General features: G+C 48.5%; 1 protein-coding gene across 19 annotated transcripts in view; it reads left to right on the forward strand.

Moving 5' to 3' along the window:
• The window catches only part of MAP4K4 (mitogen-activated protein kinase kinase kinase kinase 4), a 151,681-nt gene that overhangs the window by 69,475 nt on the left and 69,824 nt on the right, over window positions 1–12,382 (forward strand). For all 19 annotated transcript variants that reach the window (XM_040536048.1, XM_040536056.1, XM_040536098.1 and 16 more), the window contains exon 3: window positions 1,148–1,204. In XM_040536048.1, the coding sequence (XP_040391982.1) occupies window positions 1,148–1,204 (57 nt within the window). The remainder of the gene's footprint in view (window positions 1–1,147; window positions 1,205–12,382) is intronic.

Genomic DNA, 12,382 nt, shown 5'->3' on the forward strand with positions numbered 1-12,382 from the left:
TGGGAGGGGGTTCGGGAGGTCAGGCTGTTTGTCATGGGGCAGACTGCCCTGTGTTATGTGGAGAGCTGGAAAACGCTGGTACTGGAACCGTTGCTCAATGCCTGCTTAGAATTAAAAAAAAAAACAGGAATGGCTAATTGATATGGCCCCACCTCCTGTAAAAATATACTGGAGGAATAAAGTTTTTCGTTGCAAGTCAGCTGAGCTGAGTTACAGCTCAGCAGAGCTGGAAGGAGGCCGTCGTGCTCCCTTCTCCCAGCCACGTGGTCCGCCCTGTGTCAGCTCTGGCTCTGTTCTGACTGCAGAGCAAACCAAGTTAATTTCCTGATCTGCATCCCCCCTCCTCCCCGCCCCGCAGTTTGCTTTTTCTGTGTTAACTTTCTGCCATTTTAGTGATCTAAATCAGCTTATCATATGATCTGGTGAGTGCCAGAATGAGTTCTGTGCTCATGGGAGAAATATGCGACAGGAGGATGGAGGGAGGCAGGGGAAGGGTAAGAGCTCCCCACTGCAGTAGCTGGGATCTATTAATTCAGCTCAAGCTGTACCGAGAAACCCTACCCTTATGGTGGTGTAGCTGAAGGGAGAGGTTGTCTTCATCGGGAAGAGACAGACAAAGAGAGCTGTTGCAGGTCTGATGCATCACTTGAAGAAACACCACCATTTTTTTCCTTTTTTTGATAGTTAAGACCAAATCCAAGAGACATGTCCTTTTTCAGCCACCCGTGATATTTGCACTTGCCCAGTAGTATACCACTCAGTTATCAGACACTAGTGCGTAGAAATGAAATATGTGGCATGTGGAGTTTAACTCTGCTGGTGTGTTAATAAATGATCATTACTGACTATGAGCTTTGCTAAAGTAGACAGAAGAGAAGCTGCAAATATAATCTGTCTGTGCTTAATCTCCGCGATCATTCTTTTAATGTGGGAAAAAAGAATGGGATTTAAGACTTCTGTAAGAATATTTCAAAAAGAAGTTTGTTTTTTAGCCATGTGGAGTATTTGTTGTTGACATATCAGAAGAGAAGGGTCCGTCACAGCTGGGGAAAACCCAGCAGCTGGAGGTCTTGTCCAAATATTTTGCTCTGTGTGCGTTGAAGGGATGGATGAAACACTGATGCTGACGCTTCTCTCTCTTCTCCAGGGTCGACATGTCAAAACGGGTCAGTTGGCAGCCATCAAAGTCATGGACGTTACTGAGGTGAGTAGAGAAACATTCTGCTTTATTACTAATACGGGTGAAATTCAGCAGCGAGGATGACATATGGCTTACATCGGATTTATGTTGAAGGGCACGGTCCTTGCATGTGAATGCTTGCTGTCTGTTTGCAGGACCTGACCTCTCGAGCCCATCTGCCCTTTGCGAGATTTCTGTGTGCTTGTGTGCTGGGGCCTCTGGCCTTCACAAATGGTCTTGTTTGGTCCCAGCACACGCGAGCACATGTAGCACTCCTCCTCCAGAACTTCTCAGAAAAAAGGCTCATTCCCACTTTTTTTTCTTTCAAATGTAACATCTTGCTTCTGCTTTACTGAGGAAGAAGGTGAGGAGGCTGCTCGAGGGAGAGGACAGTAGTTTCTCTGGTACATGTGCAGCCTAAAAAGGGTGTACATTTATTCAAAGGAAACGGGTCCAATAAAGTTCCCAGAAGCCTGAAAGCAGAAACATCTGCAGGAACGATGAGCAGATTGCTGGCAGAATTCAGCAGTGTAAAGTAGTAGTTGTAACTGACCCAGGGGGATTTACTGTGGAGCTTTAGATGAGAAAGACGGGAAATTAACCCAGCCAGAGAAATAAAAAATATATGCCCATACTTGAATCCTTAGCTGCCTTGTAGTTTATGCTGCTCAGAAAGCAAACCGTTTAAATTAAGTCTTCAAAACACATCAGAAAAGCTCGAGTTTTCCCTGTTGGTTCCATTTGTGTTTTACAGGGTTGCATCCCCAATTAACATAACAGCTTCAGACTTAAAATCGAATGAGATCCCGTTGTGCGATATCTGTAACTCCTGGCTGGTATTGCGGTTCTGCAGAGAGGTTGTGCGTCTTCAAACCCAGCGTCTTCTTTTTCTAAACTCCTCCATCTTCTATAGGCCTTAGGGGAAAAATTATGTTAATGTGCGTGCATTGCACAGAGCAGGGGGTCTTTGGCAAGCTGCTCATGTGAAGCAAAAACCCCTATGAGGATATTGCTGCAAAATGTTTTCTGTGTTGCTGGCGTGTGCAGGGGCCTCAGCGAGTGAAAATGGACTTGGACACAAGCTGCAGGGGCGAATGGCCGAGGTGTAACGGGTGACCAGGCGGGAGAGGGAGGAAAACGAGGAGGTGGGGATAGGTTAACCGGTAGGACTTGAGTCCTATCTCTGAATCTCCCTGTGATCGATGGGCACTGTGTCTGCCGATCCCTAACTTAAGCCGTTGTGTCTGCCAAGAGCTGGACGTTCTCGCTTTGTTAGGTGGCCTGATAAAAATCAACTTTCAGCTGAAGGTTTTCCAAGGCGGCCTTCGTGAAGAGGCAGAGCTGTCTTGCAGAAGTTACCGTGTAGACAGACCAGGGAAGAAGGAAGGTGCGTTGACATGAAGCGAATGCTCTTTGCACAGCAGGCGTTGCCATTCGTGCAGCGGTTTGAAGCACGGCAGCGTCCCGAAGCACGGCGAAGGCTTCTTCCATAACATTAAGTCTGGCTGCGTTGCACGCTCCCTCTGTTTTTAATAGCATGCATTAATCACAAACAGTTGTAATGGAGAGGTTGCACAGCAAAAGGAAAACAATTGAAAAATGCTGCGTATGGCGTGGCTGAGCTCATGTTGAGGGAGGTGGCTTATGGTTTGAAACTTTCTGCAGTTTTTTGGCCGGTTTTGAAAGTTGTATGTTGGCACTGTCCATCTTCCATCTCACGAGCTCATGCTTCTTTAGGGGATGAGGGCAGTCAGAGGGAGGAGTCGGGAGATGTTAGCCCCACGCAGCTTAAAAGTGTCGTCCTTCCTACCAGCGGAGATCATGTGTTTTTGGTTCAAAGTAATGAGCCTGCCGAGGCCAAAAGTGTGGTGTAAATTCTTCCAAGTCGTGCTAAGCCAGCCCCGCTTTTTAACACCAGGCACGGACGGCACAGTTGCGTGTACCACTTTCTTGGTGGCAGATGAGAGACGGCTCAGGAATAGCTCAAATTGGTGTTGCTGCTAAGATGGCCTTATGGTCAAGCCGTGGCTTGGTTTCCTCGAGGGATGCCTCCCTGAGCATCTCCTTTTGCTGGCAGGCAACGTTTAAAGCAGCTCCATCATCATTGTAAGTCACGGCAACTTATGGGGATGGTAGGAGGAGAGAATTTGGGACAGAGGTGCAGCGGAGGTGTGAAGTGACTGCCACCGCCAGCACTGCTCTGAAAGAAATGCCGAAGGAACCACAGCCTCAAATTTACCTCCTCCACTTGCTTCAAGAGCTGCATTTGCATGAACAGCTCTCGTAGACTAACGGTAACTAGCCCAGTATGTGCCTGTGGGGAGAGAGGCTTCGATGGAAACTCTTCTACAAAACCGAAATTGTGATTTTTATGATGAGCAGCTACTGCAGCTCCAGGTGATTCACGCCTCGCTACGTGGTTTGCTGGCAGTGCTACGTCTTAATGCTTAAATACAAGCGGTGCTGTGGATGATATCTGATTGTTTTGTCTAACCTGCGCAGAGAACACACAAGACTTTCTTTCTTTCCAGTTACCTCTGATCCAGTGCTTGCTTTGCCAAACGCTTAAAAAATTAGAAAGCCTAATGTGTTGGCAAGCTGCGGGGGCACGCCCCAGATTTTCAGTTTTCGAGGCTCAATTCTGCAATTCCTGCGTTGCTCAGGATCACCAGGGTTACATCAGCTCTGGGCTGTAAAGCTTTGATTCCTCCAAACAGGAGGAATGTCCAAGTCAAAGCAAAGGCTTCCCTTAAAAAGTTTTGGTTGGCACAAAGAAAATGAGGTAGCGTAACCTCCAACTAGCAACGCTGGAAGAAACTTTACAGCTCAAACTGAACGTGGTGCTTTGGAAGTGCTCTTCATCCGTCCCAGCTTTTCTTGTGGTTTTCTCTTCAGATTTTAATTTCGAGAAGAATGGTGGTAAGGATGAGAAAAGAGGAGGTGGGCTGAAGATATCAGCTTGATCTTTGAATATATTATGACTAGTCAGTACTGCCGCCTGAAACGATGCGGGGTGTCGACGTGCAACTTTGCTGGCTCTTCCACTTCTCTCCTCTCTAAACAAATTAAGGAAGGCTCTGTAAGATTGGATAGATCTCTAGAGATCCACAGATCTATAGATCAAGCAATAAAAGATCTGGAAGATCTAAAGGTCTACAAGGCTTCTTCCAGGATGGCATGCGTGGAGATCATGTTTTCGCTTTCCGAGGGTGAAGCTGGAGCACATGTAAGGGTGAAAAAATTTCACTGGAGCATGGAGCAAATAACAACAAAACACCAGCGTTCATCAATCAAGAGCTATTCTGTCGCTGGAGCGAGTTCAATGGCCTTAAAAGGGGAACAATATGAACTATCGGCATATACACGCTTTCAAAACGATTTTCCCAAATGTACATATGTAGGCTGCCTCTCAGGCTGCATGCGTGCGGTGGGGGAGGCATTATTTGAGAGATCCCTGCAGTCTGTCTTTAATCTTTATATGTAAGTGTCTCTGTTCCTTATGGGGCATTGTTTTGGAAAAGTCTGCGTTGAGTCAGTGCTGACCCCTTCCCAAAAGGCACTCGGTGACCGTGCTGCTGGATCTCCACGAGCTGCTTGCTGCATGCTGCTGTACACACTGTAGGATACCAAGCGAGCCGTGACTGATGTTATCAGATGCAACACAAGTATGCTGTGAGATTTGGCAGTCGCTCTTCACTTAGAAGAATCCATTTTCTCGTGAAGCAAAAAAAAAACACAAAAACACCAACATTTAAAACCTTCACGAAGCTTACTTGGCAGATTTGCATGCATCTGAGCTTGTTAACTTGCATTACGCCCCGAACACGCGGCTCGACTTTGTTTAACCCTTCGGGAGGCTTTCTGTGCAGCTGTGCCGTTGTTTCCACTGTCAGTCCTGTGTTCCACTTCCAGAGACGCTTTTCTGTTTGAAATCTTTGGTAGCTAATTTTGAGGGGAAAAAACACAACCGCTGCTTCTCTGTTTGTTGTAACCCCTGACGCTGCTGCTTCTTCCTCCTACCTCTTCCCACACACGCTCTTGGCATCCTTTGGGAAAGTTTTCCGCATGCCTTTTTAATAGCAGCATTTCTCAGCTCTTGTGCCCAGTGTTTCATGGCTTGTCCAGTCTAGTCGGGGTAAAATTCTGCTAAGTAAACAACTGGGTGCTGTGTCCCGCTGATTTATGAAGGAGGCTGCATCGCTTTTACAGCTCGCCTGTCTTGCCCTTTCTGTACGTGCTAGGCAGAAAAACGAACAACCCCAAACCAAAAGCTCCGGGCCTGCACAGAAACACGGCACATCTCCTGCACCCAGACGGGCAAGGTGACCGGGATTATTCATTGCTGCCTTCCCAGCCCTGCGGGCTGCCTTTTGCTGTTGTAGGAGGCAAGTCGCATGGATTCCTGTCAGCCTATATCTGATGGTCCATATGGTGTTATAAACCGTGGCATCGTACGTGATCTTACCCGTTGCCCATAAAGCATCCCGAAAGCGGTCTGCAGAAAGACTACAGCTAGGTAAAGATGCGTGTGTGTTCCAGCACATGCAGGCAGACAAAATGAGGGGAAAACAAAAATAATAACCATCAAAAGTTTACCCTTTTACTTTTTTTTTTTTTTGAATGAAAAAAATCAAAGATGGTCCATGGATCTTGATCTTCTTGAAGGAAAAAAAAGAAATAGTTGGTGCATCTCTCTAAACGACAAGGAAACGTAAATCTTCACAGCAGTGTGCAGCAGAGCTGGGGCATGGCAGCCTGGAGGAGCTGGATACGGGCTGTCTTTTTAGTGTGGAGACAAGAGCACGCTGTTTTACCTGGCTTAGGGCACCTTCCTGATAGAGAGCAGTTTATCAGTCCGTGGCTGTACTTACTGCTGGGTTAGCCAAAAGCCTTTGCTGCTTCTCATCATCTTGGTATGAATTGGATCAGGGAGCCAAAAAACCCAGATCGTTCACATGGGGAGTGCTTGCACCCTGCTTGCTTGTCCCCCAGCGGTGAGGCGCAGCCCTGCCGTGCAATATCTCCTGAAGCTGATTAAACTCCGATTTCTTCTAGAGATTAGGTTGGAAAAAAAAAGGCAAAAATAAAAAGCTGCTGGGAACTTTCTACTACAGGTCAGAGGAAAACAGAGCTAAACAGAACGATCCCTTTGAGCTGTAATACCTGGTCTGGGAGAGGGTTGAAAAGAGCTAAGGCTTACAGCCGGTGGGGCAGTCTTTTTGGAGCTGCAAAGAATATTTTTGGACACGATCCAATAAACTTTCCTGGAGCATTGCTGGCACCAGTTTGTATAAAGGGCAAACTTTTACCGTGTTCATCCAAGTCCTGGGGTGGTTGGCGAGACTGTCAGGCTGGAGGAACTTACTTGGGAAGGGGAGGACGTCAGGCTTGGTGCTGCTGCAAGAGGGAGGCTGAATTGGGAGCTCCACACGCTGTTTGAGGTGGGGCAGAAAGCCCTGGCTGTCATTAAGCAGCTTGGGAAACGACACACGACGTGGGTTGGCTGGAGGGAGCTCGCGTCTTGCACGAAGGCTCCAGCGAAGAGCAAGTTCACACTGGCACTGCTGGGTTGGGGGGAAGGTTGGCAACAGAGGGGAGCTTAAAAAAAAAAAGAGTCATAAAATGTTCATATATGCGTGTTCCTCTACCTGCTTTTTCCACCACATGGTTTCTTCTTAGTGCAAGATCCCCACCTGAGCGGATGACTGTGTGCCTGCACAGTTTGCACGGCAGCCGTCCTCGCGGGTGTCTCTATTTTAACGTGCTTGTTTTGGAACCTGACTGTTTCAAGGCCGGGAGGAACAGATGTTTTCCTTTTGCCATAAAGATCCTTGAGGGCACCGCTGCCGCCTCACCGGCATCTATTACCTGTCAGCAGCAAAAGAGCTTTGACCGTGAGGGCTTAGTGCGGATCATTTAGTGCTGTTCCCATTGCGTGGTTTTATCGGAGGCTGGGAGCCGGCTTCAGACTGAAGGCTGATCGTGGATCGCTGTGTTAAGGAGGTGCAAAGAAAGCTGTGCAGTCTCTGCCTTCTCCTCATCTCCTTCTGCTTATGCCGGGTCTGAAAGGCTTCATCCTATCTAGCAGAAAACGTTTTCATCCTGCCCCGTAAATTTACGTTGCACAAATGGCCTAACTGAATTCATGGCCTTACGAAGGGGACTTTGTCGTAGTTTGGAGAAGAATCTCCTTGTTTTAGGGAGGCAGCTTTACAATTTTGCCTGCCCGGCTGTAGGAGAACCAGGTAACACCCTGCTGTAGCACAGCTGATGGTGGTCAGGACACTCTCCTGGGCTGAAGCTGCCACTGAGGTCTGGTCAGTTTGTGAGAGTGTGTGGTTACACACCTGGAGCACGATGCAGCTGACTTCCACTGGCAGATGGGTGGGAGTGCAGAGATGTATCAAGGCTTCTCTGCACGTCTCGAGCTCTTTGGACAAGTCTGGACTTCTTCCTTAAAAACTTCTTTCCTTTGGTCTGACGGTGCAGCTGCCCTGACGGGCTCAGAAGCAAAGGGTAAGTCATCAGGATGGGCTACGGATGCCGTGCCATCGTTTTAGTGAGCAGGACAGGTGCTTCAATTCCAGCGTTCGGGGACTGTTCATCGATCCAAGCGGCCAATACTCATGCATTTAACAGTAAGCCTGTGCATCTTTTCCCCCAGCCCTTGGTCGTGGTACCTGCAAGCCATCTGGAGACCCGCTGTTAGCATTGCCAAGGAAGTCACTAATTAAAACGTGACTTCCACGTGCCCCGGAAGGGGCTGGCTGCTAGTGTCTGTACAAGGGAAACCCGGACCCTGATACCGGCCGTGGGGAAGGCTCGCTGTGGTAGCACGCGGATGATTTCCCAGCCGTGATATTTAACCTACAGGTCAGACCTGCACTGACACGAACGTGAGCAGCAGCCCGTGCAAGTCCCCGTGATGGAGCGCGTCTGCCGAGCCGGAGGGGGGCTCTGGGGCGGCCTCGACGCCGGCATTTTGGCACTGCCTGCTTGCGAGAGCTGTCTGGGGAGATTCAGCTTGTGATGGGAAACAGAAATGTTTGGTGTGCAGATAACAGCAAAAAGCAGGGGGCTGCGTTTTGTATAATTTGTCAGGCACGCAGCGCAGCTCCACTTACCCCCGGTGAATCAGACGTATTGTCTGCTCAAGGAAAACAAGACAACGCTGTCAATACACTGCGAGAACATGTGTGCTCTTGTCAGTCTGGACAGGAAAAAAAAACACAATGGGGATTGTGACAGAGCGCTCTGCTTTAATTTTAGCAAGGATCTAGGCTGAAGCCGGGCTCTGCGGCGTGTTCCTCCCTCCTGCACAGGCGGGCGAGAGCGCACAGGTCCAGCCCGAGCTCCTGCCTTTCAGGGGCACGCTTCAAATTTTGGCTCTACGATCAAAGAGAGGAGAATTAATTTGGTGTTTATGTTAAAGGGGAGATATCTGCTCGAAATGTAATCTTTCTTGACTGTGTTTAATTGTAGTTTCATAAACCCCACCTGCCCGGGGGCTCCTCCTGTTTCTCCTGTGACATTCCCTATTTTTATCTCGACTTCCTAAGGAAATGAAGCTTCTCAGCGATAGCGCGTGTGCGTCCTGCCTTCGTCTCCACCAAACGCCGTCTGAATCCGCTGGCCGGCTTTGGCCGAGCCTAATGAGGGAGAAATTCCAAAGATATGAAGTCCTGACAAGTTATGTGAAAATTGGCAGGCGGTGCGGAGAGGAGAGAGGGTGGAATTTACAGCCCGGTGCTGGGAATGGCAGGCAGACCGTGGCCACTGTCCATTATCAGTCAGCTGGCCACTGTTCTGTAGTAAATCGGGAGGAGGAGGTAGATAACTTTCTTTTCTTTTCGTCTTTAAAGAGAAAGTTTCAATGCTTGGCTTTCAAGTGAGCGCTGCAGCTAGACTTTTAAGCGTTTAAAAATCTCCCTCTGCTTCTGTTTATGGGTCTGCAAATAGTATGGTTATCCTGTGCGATCCCCCCCCCCCCCTTTCTCTTGTGCTCCGTTTTTAACGTGTGCGTTATGTGTATATAAATATAAAATAGCAATGTTGTGCTCTGATGTTTAATGAGAGAGAAATGTTTGCTCAGAGTCCCTCGGCAGCGCTCCTTTTGTGAGACACAGAGTTTGAGTGATTGCGCGGGGAGTTGTTGGCTAAAATAGGATCTTAAAAAAACCCCAGCTCCTAAACCTAGAGATTATGGCAGAATGTGTTAATGTGCAAGGACGTGGGAATTCGTTGTACTCCGAGCTGACTTGTAAGCACGATTAACACCCCACTTGTGCCTGAGAGGAAGGCATTTTCTCCCTCGGTGCCCAATCCCTTACATATGCAATAGGAAGCTCACGGCTGAGCTAAGTGTTAAAAGGGCCACGAGGATGCTGTGCGAACCAGTTTAGCTGATCGCTTTAGGAGAAGATGCTCTTTGTCTGCAGAGCCTAGAAGCATCTCGAGTCCTTTTCCAACAAGGGGCTTGTGTACATTCCCGTAGATGGGTTTAATCCTAAAGGGATTAAAGCCCACTGAGCGTGCTTTGTGGAGCCTCTCTGGCAGGGAACGTTTTCTGCTGCTAAAAGGGTCTGCAGAGGAGTTGTCATTGAGTGCAGAGATTGGTGCTTCACAATGAACACACACGATATAGGTTTGCTCTCCTGTCCTCGCCTTCTCTTTTCATAAAACCTTGCTTCACGCAGGAGTAGGCTGATGGGAATCTGGCCAAGGGGGTATCTTTTTGTACGGCTGATTCCCAGTTATTTTTTTTTCACCTGCAAGGGTTATCTGTGAGAACAGACAGCTAGATACAGAAGTAGCTGCCGTTCCTGAGTGGAGAGCACATTACTGTTGTTCAGCATCGCATCCACGAGGTAAAACTCTAATTTCTTGACCCAGCACACCACTGATGCAAAAGGCACGGTGAGAGCTCTACAGCCTGGTCTCTTGCACCTAGTTTTGCAGGATGGTGGGGGCCTTCAAAATGCCTTTCTCTCTGCCAAGTGGCAAGGTCAGTTCCAGAAAATAATTTTTCTTTTTTCGTGTTGGTGGATGTATGAGGTGGTTCTCATATATTTTCCACTGTAGCTCTTTCTTCCTGAACTGGGCTTTAGCGTTTGATTCTGGTTTTACAGGAGTTGGTAAGAATTGAGTGGAAATCCCCATGTAAATGCAGCAGCCCCTGTGCCTTCAGATAACTGTTCCTAGCCTGGCAAAGCGCCTTGGATGTGCATGTGAGAGCAAGGCAGGGGAATGCACATGATTCCTGAAAATGGGTTTCTCCTGTGGAATACTTTACCAAATGGAAATTTAATTGGGAAAACAGACCACAGGCAAAAGGGAGGGCAGGCATCCCGGCTGCTGGCTGCTTGCTTGGCTCCCCCTGCGCTAACCTGTCCTCCCGGCCGACCGCGGCTGCAGGCAGCGCGGCTGCGGTGATTCACGGCTTTGGAAACTGTGATGCAAAGGCAGCACCATTAAGGAGGGTTTTATTTGCCTCTTGCATATTTTACCTCCGTAGCCTTTTCTCCAGCATTTACTTGGGTTTCCTCTCTTCTAGTCTGCGAGAGAAGCCCGTTTTCATGCCAGTTAGCCATTTTTCACTGAATTTTTCTTCTTTTTTTTTTTTTTTTTTTTTACCTCTCTGACACATTGAAACAATTTGTTTAAGTGTAAAGGCTTTGTGAAGCCTCCAGTCATCCAGTTGTGCTGATCTATGGAGATCTTAGAGGGCTACATCGTCGGAGAAGTCTCCACTCCAGTTCAAGCCCCTGAGGGTAAAGTTGGTTCCTCCTTCAGAGCTGCTGCTGCCGCTCCTCAGTTCTGGTTAAAACCATCTGGGAGGGGTACCTAGCCTTGATTTGCAACACAAATTGGTAGCACGTTGCCGTTCCCGCTGTTCTTGTAAAAATGGAGGAATCAGCATATAAATTGCAAACTCATTCCCTTGCCCGTGCGTACGAATGTAAACAAACACCCCTATAAGTTAATGAAAGGATTTCTCCTACTCGCAGGGAAGACGGAGGAAGAGTTCGTTGTTTAAGCATTCAGGTGGCGCGGCTTTCACGCAATCCCAGGGTGGCTGAGGCTGGCAGGGACCCCTGGAGGTCACCCGGTCCGACCCCATGCTCAAGCCACCTAAAGCCGGCTGCCCAGGACCCCACTACAGCCATGGGGCCACGTGGGAGCCCCTTCCTGCACAGCAGTGGCTTTGTGATGAGTGGGAGGAAAGCTGGCCACGATGCCTTCTCAAGGACCTCAGCTACCTGGGATAGCCTCTGAGGGCTTGTTCGTAGTGCCCCACACCTGTGGGCTTAGGAACGAAGAGCCAAGCTCTTCTGCAGGGATCCCCCCTGCTCCGTTTCTTTCCACTGTGCAGCAGGCTATTTTTAGTCGGCTTGCTTGCCTCAGAAATTACTTCACTTTTCACATTGGACCATTTCCATAACATTCATTGTGATTCTGAATTCCAGCGTTCAGGATAAAGTCAGAGCAGGGAGTCGCTGGGTGGTGAGTCCGGCTCGATGGTGGAGCCAAAAACCTGTGCTGAGGATGAGTGCCAGCTGCCTCTGAGCGGTGACCTGCAGGAGTTTGGCCTCAGTGACCCGCGTTTGGGACCGTGCCCTCTATTCGCAGGGGAAGAACCTTGTTAACCCTGGGTTTCGTGGTGTTTTGGCTGGCGAATGGCAGGAGAAAACAATCCCTTAGCAGCTTAACCCAGGTAGCTGAAGTAGATCTACCTCTGAAAGACATCCATTCGCTTGAAGTACAAAATCAAAAGCCCAGTCTGTCCTGCCTTGTGCAGTACGATTCCTAATTCACTGGATATTGCTCTGTCTTCCCCCAGATATTACTTAGGTATGACTTAAATCACTGGTTTCTTTGACAGCAAAGTGGTCCTGAGGTGCAGCAGACTGTACTGTGGGAAACGGTGCTCATTGTTGCATATGATGCATCGAACGATTTGCTGCTCTGAGATGTGAAAAACAGCACAGCCAGTTCTGTTATAGTTTAATGTCGTACAGCTGGTTGATAAAGCAGAAGATTATAAATCACTGGGTTTAGGCAGAGCATTATACGGTTACACAGAAAGACCTTCTGACACAGCCGCAATCCCCGAGGCTGTGCTGGATCTGGAGGGGGGCTAACACTCGCTGGCATTTAATAGCTTTTCTTAGAAAATAAACTGAAGATGCATTTTTTCTGCAG

The sequence above is a fragment of the Cygnus olor genome, chromosome 1 (assembly GCF_009769625.2).
Source record: "Cygnus olor isolate bCygOlo1 chromosome 1, bCygOlo1.pri.v2, whole genome shotgun sequence".
NCBI classification, from domain to species: Eukaryota; Metazoa; Chordata; class Aves; order Anseriformes; family Anatidae; genus Cygnus; species Cygnus olor.